Source organism: Glossina fuscipes, unplaced genomic scaffold, assembly GCF_014805625.2.
Source record: "Glossina fuscipes isolate IAEA_lab_2018 unplaced genomic scaffold, Yale_Gfus_2 148, whole genome shotgun sequence".
NCBI lineage: Eukaryota > Metazoa > Arthropoda > Insecta > Diptera > Glossinidae > Glossina > Glossina fuscipes.
In genome coordinates this window covers 749,215-769,139 of record NW_023998491.1, presented here as the reverse complement: position 1 = coordinate 769,139, position 19,925 = coordinate 749,215, and the positions used below count along the sequence as shown (strand labels likewise).

The 19,925-nt window shown below is 34.2% G+C and overlaps 1 protein-coding gene across 3 annotated transcripts; it reads right to left on the bottom strand.

Annotated features, from left to right (window-relative positions):
* Positions 1 to 10,601: 10,601 nt before the first annotated feature.
* On the bottom strand, positions 10,602 to 18,245 carry LOC119641388 (neuropeptide CCHamide-1 receptor). 3 transcript variants are annotated; one of them, XM_038040005.1, is made up of 8 exons: positions 17,709 to 18,245; positions 14,229 to 14,455; positions 13,983 to 14,086; positions 13,695 to 13,907; positions 13,530 to 13,633; positions 11,649 to 11,786; positions 11,194 to 11,343; positions 10,602 to 11,077 (listed from the first exon to the last, which is right to left on the bottom strand). In XM_038040005.1, the coding sequence occupies exons 1-8, from the start codon at positions 18,128 to 18,130 to the stop codon at positions 10,915 to 10,917; spliced, it is 1,521 nt and encodes a 506-aa protein (XP_037895933.1). In that variant the 5' UTR covers positions 18,131 to 18,245; the 3' UTR covers positions 10,602 to 10,914. The 3 variants fall into 3 exon arrangements, 2 of the variants coding, with proteins under 2 accessions (XP_037895933.1, XP_037895934.1); XM_038040006.1 differs by having other exon boundaries at positions 10,960 to 11,139; XR_005247824.1 differs by lacking the exon at positions 10,602 to 11,077 and having other exon boundaries at positions 11,255 to 11,343; positions 11,501 to 11,786.
* Between the last annotated feature and the right edge of the window lie 1,680 nt (positions 18,246 to 19,925).

The following is a 19,925-nucleotide window of genomic DNA, read 5'->3' as shown; positions in this document are numbered from 1 at the left end:
TATATAAATATGTACACGTACACATAGGAATATATATATATATATATAAATACGGCTGTGCCCGTGTGTGTGTGTGTGTGTGTGTGTGTGTGTGTGTGTGTCTATCAAAATGTATAAATTTTATTGTCTTTGCAATGAATGAATAACTTCGGTTCACTGCATTTCGTTTTGGTAAAGTTTCCTTTCCGCGGATTATTGCCGGGTGTTTGTGGTTTAAATGATTTATTTCCCTCTGTCGCCAAAATCAAGCGTTTCTGGTGTTATTAGAATAAAAACACGTAAGAAAATTACATTTGGCCGTGACCGAATCTCTTATACCCGTCACCCTTAACCTAAAAAAGACGAAAAGAACTAAATTTTCATGCTGTATAATATGAAGTGGGCGCGGCTGATTTCTTCTGTTTGCAAAATAAAAGTTTATGTCGCAAAGGCGGGTGGGCGTTGTAGGCGTGTAGCCCTTGAAAACATTTAAGTTACTTCCAAAATCTTTTGCAGCTTTGCAGGCGATATCTGCGGAATGTTTACCACAAACACTACGCAGACGCGCAGACGGATATTGGGTACACGCATTTCAAATTTGAGACTGGCTAGGAATTTGTATGCTTCATGGAGTTTTGAAGCTTGTTTCTGCACCTTATAAGGGTTGTGCAAAAAAAATTATATATTGATACACTATAGTGAGTAGGCGTGGACAATTTTGTGTAGCTACCGCAGTATCGCCCAACGAATACTCTTTCAAATTTTTGTAAATTTACTTAATGAGAAAGAAGTCAATTGTTTATTCTTTTTAAAAAACAGAGATATTCTCAATTTACACGACGCAGTGGGCGTTTCTTCCAACCGATTTGTCCCATTTTCAATACCAACCTGCGAGCAAGAACTTCCAATGTTAAATTTAAGGTAAATAGTTTCGTTCTTCCGGCCAGGAGAACGTTTACAACAGATTTAATATGGACAGATAGATGGACAGACATACGGACGGGCAGACAAAGGTATTTAAATTGCTTTAAACTTTGATGCTGATTTCTGGGCTTTGCAAACGTTTTGAGAAAATGACTATATCCCTCATCCTTCGGTGATGGGTATAAAAGCAATGCCAAAGTGTGAACAAAAAGAGTTACGCATTAAGTAAGACAAACTTACTAAATTTACGCTCACTTTTTGAGTAAAAATGATGGAACTTCGATCGAGGAACTAGTTAGCAATTCCTTGTCTATTATAAAGCTGACATTCTCACCGCTTTACAACCAATCGAGGATCACACCATCAAACTGAAATTTTTCTCTCGTTTTTTACAGCCATTAAGACAAGACCACGTGAACGTGAACTTGCAATAATTTTTGGTATTCATCAGAATATTTAATACAATAACATTCAAAGGATATGTTCATAGCCGCTGCGATCTTTGCAATCGAAAGGTTTACAACATCCAGAGGAGGCCCTTAAAAACCCATTCCGTAAGTTTGTTCGTCCGCCTCTCTATATAAAAAATTCCCGCGGTTAGAAAAGTTACGATGTCAGCTTCAGACTTGACAAAAACAAATCGGCCAGTAGACAAGCTCCCAATTATACAAATATATATACACATATATATATAAATACAAGATAATATACATATGTAATATAAATTGCAAACATATCTACTCAAAAAAGCAAAAACATTGGGTTTGTTGGTCATTACATTTTCCAATGAACAATGACTCTGGACAATGGACATTTGAGTCATTTTAAAACAATGTTTTTTTTTTTTTTTTTTTTTTGCAAATGTAGACAAATGCCTAGGAGCAGGCTAAAGGTATTTGTTAAGAAAAGAATAATTTACACAATTTGCCAAGTGTTTCTGTTGTTTGCAAAAATATATCTTACGATACTCCTTGTGATGATTCTTAACAGAGAATCCATCCTAATCGCTTGCCGTTATACGACAAAGAACAAAGAAATCGCTTAACCACAAGTGTAAGCAAAATGATAAAAGTCTGCAGATGATTTTTACAAACCATAAAATATATTGAGCTCTTCTTTCTCCAAGTAAGTAAAATTAAAATAATGTCGAGTGCTACATGAATATATAACATATAAACATATAATTACGGTAGTTGAGGGTAAAAAGTGTTCATTGTCAACAGATGTCAGGAAGTTCTTTATTTGTGCATTTATTTATTCATATCCGGTTTAAATGCGAAATTCTTTCTTCAATCCTTGTTCGCAAATTCAAATTAAATTATTCGAGGGAGTTTCCGACGGTCCGTATAATTATTTTCCTGTCGCGCAGGGTTGTATGTATCAATTCGTTTATGTCTTTTGCAACGCTCAGAGTTGACGGCTTTATCGACTTTCCGAAATCGAGTTGCGAAAACCACTGCTGATGACAATTGGGATGAAAGTACAAGAAGGTTACCTCTTAAAAGTGAAAATGGATCAAATGCGTTTGGAAATCTCTTATTGTATAACATTTAAATTCAAATATTAATTTACCTCATTTTGTCTTGTCAGTCCTCTAAAGGGTAAAGCTGCTGTCTGCCAAAGGTTTAGGGCAATCTTGCGGTGCCACTTGAAGAGGAATGGAGGCACACTTGAAACAGCTGAGCTAGCTAGTTCGGGAGATGTGGGAAAGGGTCTATAAATTCCTCACGGTCACTCCTAGGACGGTTACATCAAACAATTTGAACGTACTTGCCCCTTACCGAATACCAGACGGACGAAACTCTAACTAACCGATCGGGAACCTGTCTCTGGGCTTATTCTTCACTGTAGCCTGCCCATTGATCTCCCGTTGTAAGAGACACTTTTGTGTTTGGATTGTTAGAAGTTGTTCCTTATTTTGGAATCGAGCCAAATGAAGGGTATTCAGGTACATTGCGTTCCAAAATGTGGACCAGCTTCTGTTTTCTATTTCCCTCGGTTTCTTAGCTAAGAGAATTATCAAAGTTGGGAGTAAATTATATTATTATTATTATTATTATAAACTTAGCCAGAGAATAAATTCTAAGACTAACGTCTTAAAGCACTAGCATCTAAGGCTTTCGGCTTTATTAAGAACTCTACCGCAATTGAGATTTGAACCCACGACCATTGAGTTGCTAGTCGAGACTCTTGCCTGGATTAAAATATAAACTCTTTTGGGTGTATGTGCACGCATGTGTATGTGATGGCGTCATTATTATGCTTCTAAGTTAAAAGTTAATGGCATATGTACATCATTATCATCATCGACATCCACATTACTGTCATTGTTAATAGCATTGCGGTTGCAGGGCATGTGGCTGCACTAAACAATAGCTTAAGCTGCTGTTTTTCTCTTATTCCTTTACGTCTTACACTCTCAGGCACCATGCATACTACGAACGTGGTTGATACAAACGAAAGATCTCTGCTCTGTGGTTTACCAAAAAGTTGGAGAATTTAAACTGTATTTTAAACTGCATTTAATTGAAAATTTCAATTGGAAAAGTTGATCTGAACCGACTCTGAAAACTTTTTAAATTCTCGGCTACAACAAAATCAATTTAATTAATTTCTTTTGCTCACCTATTGCGATTGGTTTCAAACTTTGTTTATAAGACGTAGTACGGCTTCTTCACAAAAACAAGCTAAATCGCTCTACAGTCAGCAATAATGCGATGAGAAGGTAACCAGCCTTTGTATATTATTATGTATACTTGTGGATGGATACGTTGTTGTTATGTCTGCGTTGGTATGTTGGAAAAATGTCGCGCAGTTCTTTGGAAATATTTGTCGTCCTCTATAGTGAAGTTTCGTTTTTTGTGCTTTTGTTCTTTCGTTCAATCTGATCATTACTTTACTTGCAAAAAAGGCAGTTATTGAGAAAAATTGTTACAATATATATTAATATATTTACGATTTTTTGAATTTCAATTTTTTTTTTTTTTTTTTTTTTTTTAAATTGTTGCATTCATATATATGCATGTCTCGCAAAACTTGATTGGTACATATTCACCTGCTTTCGTTTTGTTCGCGTGTTTTTGTTTTTTATTTTTAATTCAGTTCGCATAAAGCAAAACAAAATAAAAAAAAAGAAGTAATTTTTTGGTCAGCCTGCTGCTGATTACGTTTACCGTCAATAACTTCTAGTAACTTCGAAACTGGTTTAGTTTGAAATTCAGTGTGCATGATTTTGAGTCATCGTTTTGCAACATCATTCGAGTTTTTTCGCTTTTCTTCGAATTTGTTTTGTACATAAGATTGAACATAAGAGTTCACTTCAGAATATTATTGGAAGGTTACTTCATTCAAGTGATGGTGTGATTTATTTTTACGAGAAACTAAACACAATAGAACGGCAGTCTCATCATTTACTGATTGGTGGGTGTTTAGTCAGCAGACTCGAACATAGATCAGACGTACGTATAATTCAGTTTTGTATGTGAATTTTTTTGCGTTCGTCAGAATGTTTTTCAGTATTGGAAAGGAAGGCGGCACAATTAATATGTTCGCATTTTGCTGTGATGAATATCGTCATATGTTATTACCACTGATTTTTTCCTAGAGTGTGAATATGCAAGGAAGTTATATTCTCCTGGATGGTACTTATATCCCCAAAGTGGGAAAGAGAAATTTTCTCTCCTTCTTATTTATTATTCTTACTCTTGTTATCGTATCATACGAACATTTCGTAATGTATTAGATGCTTGCATTAATTTTGATCAGCGACTACTACAGATAACAATGATAAAGTAATGCGCCTACCAGTGTACGATAATTTTGATCTTCCTCTACCTAAAGTAACAGTTTTGCAGACGCTAATTACGGACCCCTCGAAATTTCATTATCAAACATTCATTACTTTTGTTGTTTGATTTGAAGAAATCAATCATGGGCTATCCAAGCCCATGATGCACTTTTAGAAGCTTATGGCGATGCTTCTGCATCATATCCCAATTATTGGTTTTGGTTCCAGTGGTTTAAAAGTGATGATTCCGATGTCAATGGCATAGACAGTCCTACTGGACGACAAAAAAAATTTCGAGGATAATGACTTGCAAGACTTATTAGAGCAAAAGCCAATTCAAACTCTCAAAGAGTTTTCGAACAGCTTAGCGGCTAATGAATTAACTGTTTCTAGACGTTTACATGCCAAAAGAAAGATCCAAAAGGAGAGAAAATGCCTACCACACGAATTGACTGAAAATGGCATTGCATTGCGGTCTCTATGCTTGCCAGGCAAGAAAACAACTGCTTTCTACGACGTATTACGACTGGTGATGAAAAGTGGACTTAGAAAAATGTCATGGGTTAGACCAGGAGAGCCATCTATATCGACACCGAAGCTGAATATTCATGGCCATAAGCATGCATGGTGGCATCAGGAAGCTTTAGGATACTACGAGCTACTAAAATCGAATGAAATTGTTACTGCACATGTCTACCGACGTCAATTGAATAAATTAAACGATATGTGTGTGTGCAGAGAAGACTGGTAATAGCGTTTAATAGACACAAAGTCATCTTACCGTATGACAACGCTGGGCCTCATGTTGTAAGTGTAGTCAAGGGTAAGCTGTTGCAGCTCGAATATGAAGTTCTGCTGCACACAAGCGTGCTCACCAGACATGACGCGTGCTGATTACCACTTGTTCAGATCGATGCGACATGGCTTGGCTGGCTTGGATGGAAGGATCACCTGTCTATCTATAAAAGGTTTGCTAAAAGCGTCACTTAAGTTTAGCGAGTTAAGTATAAGATGTAAGATTTGGATAAGTCGATGTAGATCGACATACGTTATCGATAACTTTGTCTAAGAATTTGCGATGCTTTAGTTCTTTTGATGCACTATTTCACCAAATCTTCTATTATTTTTAGCCTTAGAGAGTGACATTAGGAATGATTGATGAGGACAGGTAAGTAGATGTATGAGGGAGCATAGAATAGAATATTATGACTTTTCGAAGGTTTGCTTTTAACTTAAAAATGAAATCTACGCTGAGCACTGCTGCATGCGCAGATTGGCAAACATTCGTCGGTCTGTTCGTAGAGTGATGTAGCATACGGATATTTATTCGGATACATATAGGAATATTGTTGACAGAAATGCTTCCATCCTTGTTAAAGCCATTGGAAAAATGTCTACATTCATCGCTCATCATGCAATCATTCAGGGAATCCTTTGAGTAAATGCTTTTCAGAAGAATATTTTCCCCTTATATCCGTTATTCGAATGCTTTTGAAGAAAAAAAAAAAAAAATGCCTGGTCAACCTCATACTCCCTTCTACTCTATCTAATTTATTTTTATTTTCGTCTTAGGATTAACAACAATAGCACTTACATCATAAAATTTATGACATTTTTTTTCAAATATTTTTTTGCAATATTTCGTTATCCACAATAAGCTTCGCAAGCATGGTCTTATTAAAAAGAAAAATAGATATAGAATGTGTTCATAGTTCACCCAGTGACCTTAAACTCTGTTTTAAGATAAAATACAATAAGTTTTCTTAAACTGTATGCGAGGACGATATACGTGTTTCTCTACGTGTTTCCCATCTCCATGCCAGCAGTCATGTATTTCTTTGTAATCATGTATCCTCCCGAACATCGCTGCAGTAGTCATTGTATATGGCACATGCACATCATATATACATGCTTATATATATGCTTATAAAAACGAACAAGATTGCTAGTTGTTGTTGTACTGATTTTATTGCACTGTAAAGATTTAATACTTTGACTTTAATTCTATTTTTTTTTTTTTTTTGAAAAAAATTGAGAATAGAAGAAGAAAAGACATAAGAGGACGCATGTTAACATTTGAAATTAAACAGAATAATAAGCATAGATAACATAGAGTAACGTTTAAGTTAAGTTAAGGTATAATAAATATACAAAAAAAAAAAAAAAAAAAATTTACTCGCTTTACTGCTTTTACACGGTTGACTGAATACTTTTGCTTATGAATGATTTCTTTCGTATGCGGTATCTATCAAGGGGCACTTTTAAATGAATGCCGGACAATATAAGTTGTCGACGGGCGCAGATGGCTGTACAGGTGGGCTGTGCTTGGTTGAATATTAAAAATCATTACCACTATCAACTTAATGATAGCCATTATTATTCAATACATTAGTTGCGTTTCTCTTGGTATTCGTAAAAGTTTATTCGTTGCTAAACTAGGCTGGGAATTATTCGCTTTAAATACCTTATGCATGTTTACATAAACTTACTGCACTTACGTGCTACACACTCAATCAATATCTGATCATATATATATATATATATATACATAAAACAACACCCATCTGTTTTCAGATTACACACGTCTATATTTACATACATGGTTAATATAAAGAGCATTCTGAGAGCTCTTGTTGATATATTATATTAAAAGTTATTGCAACATTTATTGTCTCTTGTAATGTTTATTAAAACGTTTTCTGTTAAACGAAATTCATTTGTTTATATTAAGTGGAATATAATTCCCCTAAGCTGCAAAGTGATGTCTGTGTCCACAATCACAACTTGTTTGTTTGGTCAGAGATTTTCTTACGAACTCTCAGGCAACAGTAGAGTAACCTGTAACAGTAACATTTAGTGTGTTATTTTTAGATGAAAACACTTTACCCACTTTTTTTTATTTATGAAAAAGTAAATAAAGTGTAAGCGATTTTCCAATTTAGCTGAGAAATTCCTATGGCGTTAATTACTTTCGCGTTCCTCTTAATCCACATTCGCAAAGTAATAGGTAAAGGAAATTTTCTAATCAGTTTAAATACGTACGACATTTTTTATTGAAAAATAACATTAAGTGGACATAAATAACAACTAGAAGACATTTAGTAGACAAATAGTAGACAATTAATCTTAAGCCATAAGGTTAGCCTCACTTAAAATAATTTCAAGTTTAAGAAAAGGTACAGAAAACATTATTCCTTCTTGTACTCGTATTGTTCTCTTCAAGCTTTACTTAAATATATTTGGAGATCTGTAAAACATGTTCTTACATATATATTCTTGTACAATAAATATTATCCATTGTCTACGAAATTGTATTGAAATTAAACAAATACGAAAATTATATTTAGATGTGACCGAATCCTTTCTACACTCATCATCTTTATCCTGAAAACAAGAAAAAAATAAAACGGATAAGAATATTATAACCAGCCAAAGCCAATTATTAGATTACTGTAATATCTTCTGCCGAGCTTCAATGTCCAATATGGACGAGTTTCTAATCAGACCCCATTCATTTTCTTTTTGCAATCAACAAAGTTAGACAAAGTGTTAGCCCAATATCTGCCATAATATCTGCAATAAATTATAAGGTTTTATTTCTTTTCTGGACTCGCTTTCAAGTTCATTTGGTTAAAGTGCTTTAGATTGGCCAACTAACAGCAAACCTCAGACTATTTATTTTAAAAAAGTGATCTTATTTACCTTAACATCTTAGCTAGGGACTATTTTAGAGGTGGCTATATGGGATATTAAAAACTTATGAAAAAAGCATAATATTCGGCTGTGGACAACGTTTATCTTACTTTAGATACTAGTATTATTATTATTATTGTTGAGACGATAGCCTGTGTTGCTAGTGCTCAATGTCTTTTTTTTTTAGTCTAAGAATTTATTATATATAATAATAATATTATTATTATTGTTAATTTTGCCAGAGAAATAAATTCTAAGACTAAACTTTTAAAGCGCTAGCATCTAAGGCTGTCGCCTTTTATAAAAAACTCTACCGCACTTGAGATTCGAACCCACGACCATTGAGTTGCTAGTTGAGTTTCCTCGCCTTCGGCAACTCAGGCGGAATAGATACTAGTAAAAATGTTAGGGTCGATCAGGCATCGCTACTAAACACCTTACAACACTTCGCCAAATATAATACTCCGATCCTTACATGAGACCATGCATTCCTTTCGTTGAAGACTTTAACTGGAAGCAGGAGCCCAAAACTTGAACTAACATAATTCAAGTTGAGGCAAATTTGATTTCCTTTCCAAAGATTTTATTAGTCTTCATCTATTTTAACCGTCAAGTATTAAAATTTAAACTTTTTTAACTATATAAAGATCTATGTAGAGTAGAGCCCAAAAAGTCAGTATACGTGCTTGAAATTTATTTGTGTACATTCAACTAATGTACGCTAATTTTAATTATAGAATATCGAAGTTTAGACCTTTTTGCGTCGTGAAGATATATATAGTTTTTCTAAAATTGGTGTAACGGGTAAGCGTCTATAATAGCCCTCTCTGTCTATCTGAGTAATTATCGATGGACTTTATTATTTTTTTGGGACACTCTCAAGTGCCACTTGAAGAGGATCGGGGTTTGTAGAAACGGGAGCACGTGCCATTGCTGAGCTATCTAGTTTCAGACGGTTACATCTAAAATAAATACACTTGCTTTACCCTTATAGGCATAAATGGACCTACCTACTTACCGAACGGGCGGTTCCATTCTATAGCCCTAAGCCAATTTCTAACTTACCTTACCTATGGTCTTCTTCGGCCCATGATTTGCAATGCGAGCACCGAGCTAACTTTATTGCACACTTTTTACAATTTAATTATTTTTCTTCCTCTTTTTAAATTAATTAACAATAATTTTAAAAACTACTTTTCCTTTTATTTATTTTTTTCAAGTCCTTGATTAAATATTACTTCTCTTAATCATCACTAACAAACTTTTAGGAATTTTAGGAATCCTTCTCGAAATTTTTTCTTAGCACAGTCGTTCAAAGCTCTTTCCTTTCGTTCAGTTTTCTCGTTTTCCATCCGTCCTATTCTTCGCTAAACGAGTGAAATTAACAAACTCATCTACTGCAGGGTTGTATTTGTGGCAAGTATTACGACATTGCGTTTCGTTCACAAAAATCGCCCATTAGGTTTAAATTTCTCATATCAATTTAGTATGCTAATATAGTATTACTATATCCAATGACTCTTTCAAAATTATTCAAGTCTACTACTTATAAAGATGGATCATTTTCAAGACGAATTAAGCTAAGTGATAGGTTAATATATGGTCAAGATCTTAGATAAATAGAGAGAGCGAGCGGCAGACGGGCAGAATCGTTCGTTATAACAAAAGGCAGATCCTGTTTAAGTACTTCTACCAAGTGTAGATAATGAGTATAAAGTGAGTAAAGACTGGCAGGCCGACATTCAGTTTAATATTTATCAAGAGTATATATATATCCTTGGAAGATCTTCAAAGCTCCCTTCTGGGTTACGTTAAATACAAATATATGTGTTCAAGATGTCGGATAAACAGACAGAAAGAGAGGCAGACGAACAGAATCGATCGTTATAATAAAACCTCTCCCAAGTGGCATAGAGCACGATAATGAGCGTAAAGTGAGTAAAGACTGGCAGGTCGACATTCAGTTGAATATTTATATATATTGGAAGATCTTCAAAGCTTCCTTCTGAATTTGGCAAATATTTTGACAAATTGAATGCACGTTTCTCCTTCTGCAGTTTCTAGAAAAAATAATTGTACTTAAGCGAAATGTCTTATAAGCTTTAGAAAGGACAAATACCATTATCCCTTATCCTGTTTTTAATTTTCACTTATATGCTTAATTATTATTATTATTATTTTTAATTTTAGACTAATGAAATGAATTCTTAGACTAAAAAAAAGACATTGAGCACTAGCAACACAGGCTATCGGCTCTATGCTTAATTATACTTTTATACCTTTAACTAGTTTCAAGTGTGGTTGATGCTTTCTGTCAACTTTCGTAGATGCTAATAATACGATAACATTTCAAATGTAAATTTTCTTCTCTTTGTTTTTTTTTTTTTTTTTTTGTTCATTATATTTTAATGTTGATTAATGTCCAATCGGCTGCTGGTTCATCTTTATAGATTTATTATGGTGTACGGCGGCGCGGTGTATTCAGTTACTTCGAACACATTTTTGTTATCTAATAGCTCTTCATAAAAATCTCACATGAATTCATGCTGATGCTGATGTTGCTGGCAGCGAGCACTTGTCAAAGCCACATCAATCATGTCCCCTTGAACATTTTTTGCGTTAATTACACCGTTGCCGCCACTATGATTATGATTACCATTAGGTACCGTTGTTATAGCCGTTTCCTGAAGGCGACTAGAAAAATGTAATCAAATGGAATGACACATAATGTTAAGCGCAAGCTACAACGAGTTTGTCTGACAGCAAAAAACAAAAAGAACTGCAATCATAATAATAATAATCAACCTTACCTTCTAATAGTGCTGCGCGATAAACGCGACAAACTTGAATGATAGTATCTTTTGGATGTTGTACTCGTTAGCGTTGTATTGCGATGCATGCACATGGTGTTATCCTTGTGTACGATATTTCGAGAGCAATTGTCCTGACAGCACAAGTATCTAAATATAAAAACAGTAGAAATAAAAATAAGAAGCAGAGAGAGAGTGAGGGAGAGAGAGAGAGGGGGGGGGGGGGAAGTGGAGAAAAGTAGTGAAAGAGAGGGAGAGAGGGAGTAGTGGGAGAAATGTTTCTTAACAATTCCTTTTATTTTATTACACGAAAAATGTTTCTTTGCACGAAAGCGGCATGCATTCCATTTAAAAGGCAATTTGTTCGTCTGTTTTTCTTTTTATTTATTTTCATTTAAGATTAACGCATACGTGATGTCGTTGTTGTTGTTGTTTGATAGTGAATAAACAAATACCTATTAAAATGTTTACGAAATGCTCCGCTAACCAAATATAAAGCCACCGGATTAGCGCAACTGTTGGCGAAAGATAAACAGAAACCCATTATACGTAAAACATGCCAAAATGTATTGTAGTCTCGTTGAGCTGTCGGCCTGCAAAAATAGAAATAGAAACCATTATAGATGGCTAGTTGACGAGAAATGAGCTGAAAAGTCCTCGGACTTGCCATTAAACGTGATACACAAACCCACACATTTGCCATACATTTCAAGTGCACAGAATAATTATTATTGGTAGATGCCCTAAAGAATGAATGTTCCTGGTTGTGCTTAGTAGATTTGGATTGTCCCCCAGTCCGTCCAGAACGATTTTTTTAAAAGAACAAATACTACATTTTTCTTTTCTACTGCAGTTGGATTGCTTTCAAAAGTCACATCGGCCCATGGATGCAGACATTTTCAATTCTCTTCTAACTTATCGCCTAGAAATTGTAGAATTTTTATTTTTAATTTCCCCTTAATCAAAAAATAAATGAAAATATTTTAGTTGGGCTAGGCCGACTATTAAATGCCCTACACTGCATTGTATGACAATTTTTTTTTTGCCGTGAAATACAAAAATTATATATTATGATATATAAAATTATAGTATGGAGCCGTACATTAAAAATTAGACTTCTTTGCAGAAAAAGGCTTACCTTTCGTAAAAATGGATGTGTCGAAAAGGTTGGAAAATTGACATACCTGATCAAAATTCAGCATAGTTATACGAAATTACTATAATGGGTCGGTCAATTTTCATAGTAACATTATAAACATTATAAAGCTTAGACTTTTCTATCCTAAAAAAAAAAAATTCTTTTTGCTAATCCTTATATAGGGTAGGATCTAAAAATAGGTCGCAAATTTAATTTTTATATCAAATTACTATTAAGGATCAACTTTCACTCTAACATATAAATTTCAACTTTTCTGTCCTACAAAGGATCAATTTTCATTAAAATTTATATATAAGATAGGCTTCAAAAAATAGGCCGAGATGGTCCACTATTGGTTCAGTTAATTTTTATATCTTAAATTATTGTATTGTTATGATCTGATTTTTCGTTTATGAGTTTCATTGTAAGTGAGGAGATTTAAAAAATTGCCTTAGCCGATCCGAAGTTTTCATACCAATTTAAAATGTCAAAATACTACTACTTAGCCACTGTCGTCGAGAAGTTTTGAAAATTTCAATTTTTTCCATATAAGCGTTTTCCGAATAAGGCGTTATAAGGCGAGAGTGGACGATTCGGACTATTTTCAATAGGGTTTATTCTTGGCTCAAAATATGTCAGTGTACCGATATCTCAAATATCTTAACAATTGCGACGTGCTTGAACAAAAATTTGCACGGGCAGATATCGGAAGAACAGACGGGAAGGCGGGCATATATCAATTCAGAAAATGATTCTGAATCGCTCGGTGAGTGAGTCTATCTTAAGCGCTCCAGCGTGTTACATACAGAGCAAAAATTTATTATTGTTGTGTCTATTGGAGTCTCCAAGTGATGAGAAAGAAAGTCTAAATTTTTGACATTTGAAAGCAGAGATCTGCGCAGTCTATATTGCACTGTACGGGGATCTCCCATGACTTCTTGCAAAAAATTGAAATGTTTTTGCTAAATTGCGGAATATATTTAATACCAACAAGAGACAAACACGAACATATGGACATATCCAGATGTTGTCTTGGTTTATACGACGGGTACGCTGCCTGTTGACGATGGATATAAATAAATTTATGTTTTCGTAATTGTCCTGAGACTTTTCACTCATATTGTTTTGAAAATTATTATAATAATGTGTCGCACAATGTGCGCGATACGACTGAATGAGTGCCATAGAGAACACTTACCAATAATAAAACCATAACATGGAAACATGTATTGGCAGAAAACAAACGCCAAATATCACTACAAATGCTAAGACAGTTAATGCCACTTTACGTCTCGCACGTATCTTAGCAATAATAATGATTAGTTTTTTGAACAAAAATTTTAATATCGAATATTCATTTTACCTGTCTGACAGCACCTTGCATTTCACCCGGCACATGAGCGGTAAACATAAGATGACGTGCTATGAGCACATAAAAAACACTAATTATAATGAGCGGTACGGCATAGTAAACTAGAAAACGTAATAAAATCATTGTTTTAGCATAATCTTGGCCCCACTCTTCAGGAAACGGATAACATGTCGAGAAGGATTTGTTGCTATTGATGTAGAAGGACTGTAAGAGAGAGAGAGAGAGAGAGAGACAGCAGATAATGTTTTCCATTTATTTATTCGCATATACGTTACATACCTTAATATGTGTAGTAATTAGAGCAGGTAAGCCACAGATAATAGCCAAAATCCATATCGATATTGCTATAGCAATTGTAATACGCGTAGCTCCTTTACTACATCCTTATGTGACGAATGATATTAAGATTCACGTTTTTGCAATGGTTATTGGCGTTCGACAAAATCGATTTATTTAACAGTTATATGAAAACGGGATGGCATCGTTTTACATAATGATTTAAAGCTTTTGCTACATAATACATACCATGGGCGTGGAATTTCCTAAAAGGATCAACTATAGCAAAATAACGATCCCCGGATAAAGCTGTCAATGTGAATACTGATACGCCGATTGAGACATCTTTAAAGAATTCCGATAATGTGCACAAAAAACTACCCCAAGGCCAAGATTCCACAGTATAAACTGTTGAAGTTAATGGTACCGTGGTGACAATAACTAAGAGATCAGCTAATGCCAGAGAAAATATATAACTGTAGGGAGAGAGAGAGAGAGAGAGAGAGAGAGAGAGAGAGAGAAAGAGAGGGAGAGAGATAAATAATAGTAGAGCAAACACATAAGTGAGCATATTTGAGATAGCAATTAAAACTTTTCAATTTACTACCAGACCTACTGGAATTCAAATTTCTACCAAAGTGTGTCATTTCACATTTCACACCCTTGGAATTGCCATAATCGCCAATATCGGACTTGGCACAATCGATTAACAATAGAAAGTCAGAAGATCACTAAAAAGTCTAAAAAATTTTGCATTGCTTTGAACCAATCCGGGCCGAAGCACCATGGGGTTCCCTTATCTCCCGTCGTCCGTGTAGTAGTTTACTTAATCCTAAGTAAGTTAACCTAACTTAGCCTAGAACTCTCATCTCAAGTGCGAAAGTTGGCCTTGTGAGGCCAAAACGAGGGACGACTTAGGCTCCTCACAATGTATGTATATTTTCAAAAGGTTTACAAAAGTGCAGCTGATAAATAGTCCACAACAAGTGGTTTTTTTTTATAATATTTACTACGTTTACCTTCATTGATTGATTTTTCTTACAAGAATTTATTGTATTTTTCGATGTTATTCGTCTAAATATCATAAAACAATACAACTTAACAACAAATAAGAAGATTATATTCGGTCATGACCGAATTTTTTATACCTGTCACCGTTATCCTAAGAAGACACAAAAAAGTCAAAGAACTACATTTTCTTGCTCTATTATATAAAGGGGATCGGTTGATGTTGTTGTATGGATGCGTGGGCGCCGTAGTCGTGTCCTTGAAATAAAACTTTACTTCACTTAAATTTCTTTTGCAAATTCGTAGGCGATAGCTTCATTTTCGTTAACGGTGGAACGTTTACCATAAATATTACACAATTGCGCAGACAGACAGATGAACATGGCCAAGGATTTATACACTTCAAGGGATTCTGAAGTTTGTTTCCGTGACTTACAGAGGCATTGAAAAAAAAAAATTACATTTTGATACACTATATTACTGGGTAGGCGTGGTCAATTTTTTCCATTTTTGTACAGGTATTACAACATCGCTCATAGGAGGTGTATTCAAATTTCTCCATATATATCTGCTATAATAATGCACAAAAACGAATTTTTTTATTCCATTTCAAAAATACAAGTGTTCTCAGCTTACGCGATGTGGTGGGCGTGTCCTTCCGCCAAGAAGGCCCATTTTTAATATCAATCTGCGTACAAGAACATCCAATGTTTCTGCCAAATTGGAAGTCGATAGCTTCATTTTTGCGGCCAGGAGAATGTTTAAAACAAATGGACAGACAGACAGACAGATAGACGGACATGCTTAATTCAATTCAGAATTTGATAATGGGCGTTGCGAACATTTTGACGAAATGAATAAACCCCTCATCCTTGGATGATGTGTATAAGTATTCGTTCGCATTTAGATTTTCTGTTCATGAATGATACTGATTTTGACGCACAATCAAACACGTATAAAACAAAATGCACATTTATTACTACTAATATGTTTGTTGTAAGCATAGTTCGATCTATATTTTGCGCAAAGAATTTCTTTAGATTTGCTTCACGTTTTCCTTAATCTTTTCAGAGGAACAATTCCCCTGTTTGATGTGTATTTTCTCTTCCATTGTTACAACGTTCGCTAGCAATTACTTCACGCAATAAAAACAATTTTCTTGTTTTTATTTTTTCTTAAGACATTACTCTCGGTACAAAATTGATGTATTCATTATTCTTAAGTCGAAAATGTCATAAAGCATCTAACTAAACCTACTTCTTAGTGCTTGTGGGCCATTACATTTCCTCTATATTTTCTCTGATTGTTAAAAAGCATAGTTTCAAGAACTTTTCTCCCATCACAGATGAAATACCTATCAGACCGTATTTGTGAGTTATTCAATTAAGTTTGTTTACTACTTGTTTAGATCTCAATTAAAAAAAAAGCAAAGTCACAGAAATTGTTCTTCTTTCCATAGTATATGTAACGGTATAGTATAACTACTACTTATTACTATAAGGAATTATGTTGAGTTCTCTTAGTTTTTCAAGAAGAAAAACCATGCCCTTGTTAAGATTCTTAGATAATTTTCATAGCTATATTCATATCATACTTATTGAAACCGTTATCCAAACAACAATTCGAAAATCAACTATCGTAGATCAGTTCAAGTTTACGTAAGGCATAGAACTTCTGTTAAATATAAGCTTTCTTGTGAACATATTACAAGCATTGCTTCCCGATGCGATTTTTACGTTTCCATCAAAATAAATAAATTTGGAAAATTCATTTAAAATATAAATAAAGCATATTTGAATTTTTTTTAAAAAAAATAGAATAAATTTAAACGAAAACAATTAAGAACATTATAGCCGGACAGGGACGTCCACTAATAGGCTACACGATATTGTCTATGAAAATTCTTATGTTTGTATGAAATTATCGGTCAATTTGCATCATCGCATAGTAAAACTTGGGCTGCTCTGCCCTACAAAGGAAGATTCTTGTTAGGGCAGGATTATCCAAATTTGGTACAGTTAATTTTTTATCTTGAATTACTATTATGACCTCCTTTTCATCATGCAGCATTTCGGTTTTTCTTATATAAGGCGGAGCCCAAAAAATTGCTTTAGCAGGTCCAAAGTTTTCACATCAATCTAAAATATCGAAATACGGTTACTTAGCCCCTTTTATTGTGAAATTTTGAAAATTGAAATTTTATTCCATATAATGATTTTACAAAATAGGGCGTTGTCAATACAACTACTCCCAATGGAGTAGTCGAAAAAGTGGACCGATCCGAACTAATTTCAATAGCGTTCGTGGTTGGATCAAAACACGGCATTGGACTAAATTTCAAAAATACACAAATTTACATGGACAGACATCAGACGGATAGACGAACAAACAGGCTTAGATCAATTCAAAATCAATTTCGGACAATCAAGACAATCGGTATAAGAAAAGGTGAGCCCTTCTTAATTCTTTCTAAGTGTTACATACGCCTGCAAAAACTTAATATACCCTATACTACCAGTGTAAGCTATAAAAAATGAACCTAAAATTTATAAACTTCAACAGGATCCGGTTCCCTCCTTCCCTACATGAATGGTGACAAGACATGTAACAATTTTAATTTTAACTTATTTTGTTTTTCAAATTTAAATAAAACAATTTACATAAACTTATAAAGAAACTTTTACCTTAATTCATTTCATATAAATTTCTCAGTTAACTTACGTATTGGGTACGTTACGCATTTGCCGCACTGTTAGGAAGACAACAATTAGTGTACCGTTTCCCAGAACGCCAATGATGAATATCAAAGCAAACAAAATGGGGACAATATAAGTTTCCGGACGTAAACCATATGGTACGTAAGGTATTTCGGTGGCATTTATAATACTAGTATCCAGCAATGATGAATTTTGAGTATTATTATTAGCAGGGGTATTATTAAACAGCATCTCGTATACATCTCTACTGACTGCAACGTTACTGAAACCTTCCCAAACGTTGGGCAGATTAAAAATATAATCTTCCTTTGCTGCACTGGAATTGGTAGTAATCTTCCGTATACTATAGAGTTTGTTGGCAACGGTTGTTGTAATTGTGCTATTACTACTGATAGCAGCCATAGGATTACCAGCGTCGTTGTTCATTAAAGCTCACGGTTTAAAATGTACATACACATCGAAGCATTTAATCCGAAATAATATCACTTTTTGTATAGCGCCATAGTAGTTAGATACTTTTTGCCAAATAGAAGGCTGAGCATTAAAAATTTATCCGACTATGTTTAGTAACTTTTTTATTTGAAGTCTGACTTTTTTACTTTTATCAATGAATTTGTTTGCTTTTCCTTTCGTTATTTAAATAATTTATCATAAAAACTTTTGCAATTAGTTTGCTGTTCACACGATTTTGTCAACAGGGAAACAGGAAAGCAGGGAAACTCATAAGTTAGTTATTCTGTCAAAACTTTAAGGCCTTTTACCTTAAGGTAGACCTTTTTTTCTATTCGATGCTTTGATTATTATTTGCTTGGGCGTTTTATTTTCATTTTCATTTACACAACTACTTGTTTCAGTCTTCCCCCCTAACATCTATGACAGCTACGACATGTAAGAGTCTTTGGTGAGATGATGCGTCTCTCTGAAAGTAGAAAATAATTTATCGAAATAAATTCATGTGTAGTCTTAAGAGTATAAAAAATAGTTTGGAAACATTGCTAAGAAAAGACAATAGTTGACAGAAAGGAAAATTAAATTCGGTCGGAACCCAATCTTTTACACCCATCTATACTAACAATGACAAAAGAAGTAAAAAACGAAATTTGCAAACTCTATAATATGGAGTGGGTGCAGTTGATTTCTTCTATTTTCTATTGTCGCACAGGCATGTGGGCGTTGCGGGCTTGTCCCAAATTTTTTTGCAAATTTGTAAGGGATACCTTCCTTTTTACCAACGGGAAATTGTTTACCACAAATACAAACAGACAAATGGATAGACGAGCAGGGGGACATGTTTAGTTGCATGTAGTTGCAAATATGAAACTGGCCAAGAATTTATATATTTTATGAAGGTTTTCCGCTCCTTATAGAGATATAGACAAAAAATTAAATTTTGATACACTATAGTGTTGGGTAGGTGTGGTCAATTTTTTTCCATTTTTGTGCAGGTATTACAGCATCGCTCATAGGATGTGTATTCAAATTTTTGAATACTATCTGCTATAGTTTATGAGTACCGAGTAAAAAACCAATTTCTTATTCCTTTTGGAAAGCAGAGGTGTTCTCAGTTTACGCTGCGTTGTGAAAGTGTCATTCTATCAATTTGGCCCATTTTCAATACCAATCTGCGTCGAAGAACTTCCAATGTGTCCGCCCAATTTGAAATCGATAGGTTCGTGTTTGCGAGCAGGAGAATGTTTAAAACAGACGGACAGATGGACGTGCTTAACTCAATTCAGAATTTGATGCTGATCATCACAGACGAACAGAAGGGATATGCTTAAATCAATTCAGAATTTGATGCTTATCATCAATAAACACATTTTGTGGGATCTCTGAAGTTTTATTTCTGGGCGTTGCCAACGTTTTGATGAAATGAATATACCCCCTCGTCCTTTGGTGATAGGTATAATGAATAGTTTAGAAACGTTACTATGAAAACATAACAGTTAAAAAAGACCCCCTCATATCCCTCATATCACAATCTACTTGAGTATCCACAGAGTAGAAAAGTAAGCGAGACTCCTAATAATATATTTAAAATAATTTAATATCTACTAAAATAAGACAATATGAAAATGATATGAATTGCAAACCAATATAATATATATAAAGGAAAAAATTAAAGACATTGTTATATCACATTGTGCGAATCATGCAATGGAAGTAATGATTTAAAATAATGCACAAGTCATGCGTGTTTTTTCAAAAATAAAAATCTTTA

Coding starts and splice junctions, on each gene's coding strand:
- LOC119641388 (XM_038040005.1), bottom strand. CDS start 18,130: ATGAACAACGACGCTGGTAATCCTATGGCTGCTATCAGTAGTAATAGC. Junction 14,087..14,228: donor TAGGAAATTCCACGCCCATG/GTATGTATTATG, acceptor TCGTCACATAAG/GATGTAGTAAAGGAGCTACG. Junction 13,908..13,982: donor TAATTACTACACATATTAAG/GTATGTAACGTA, acceptor TCTCTCTTACAG/TCCTTCTACATCAATAGCAA.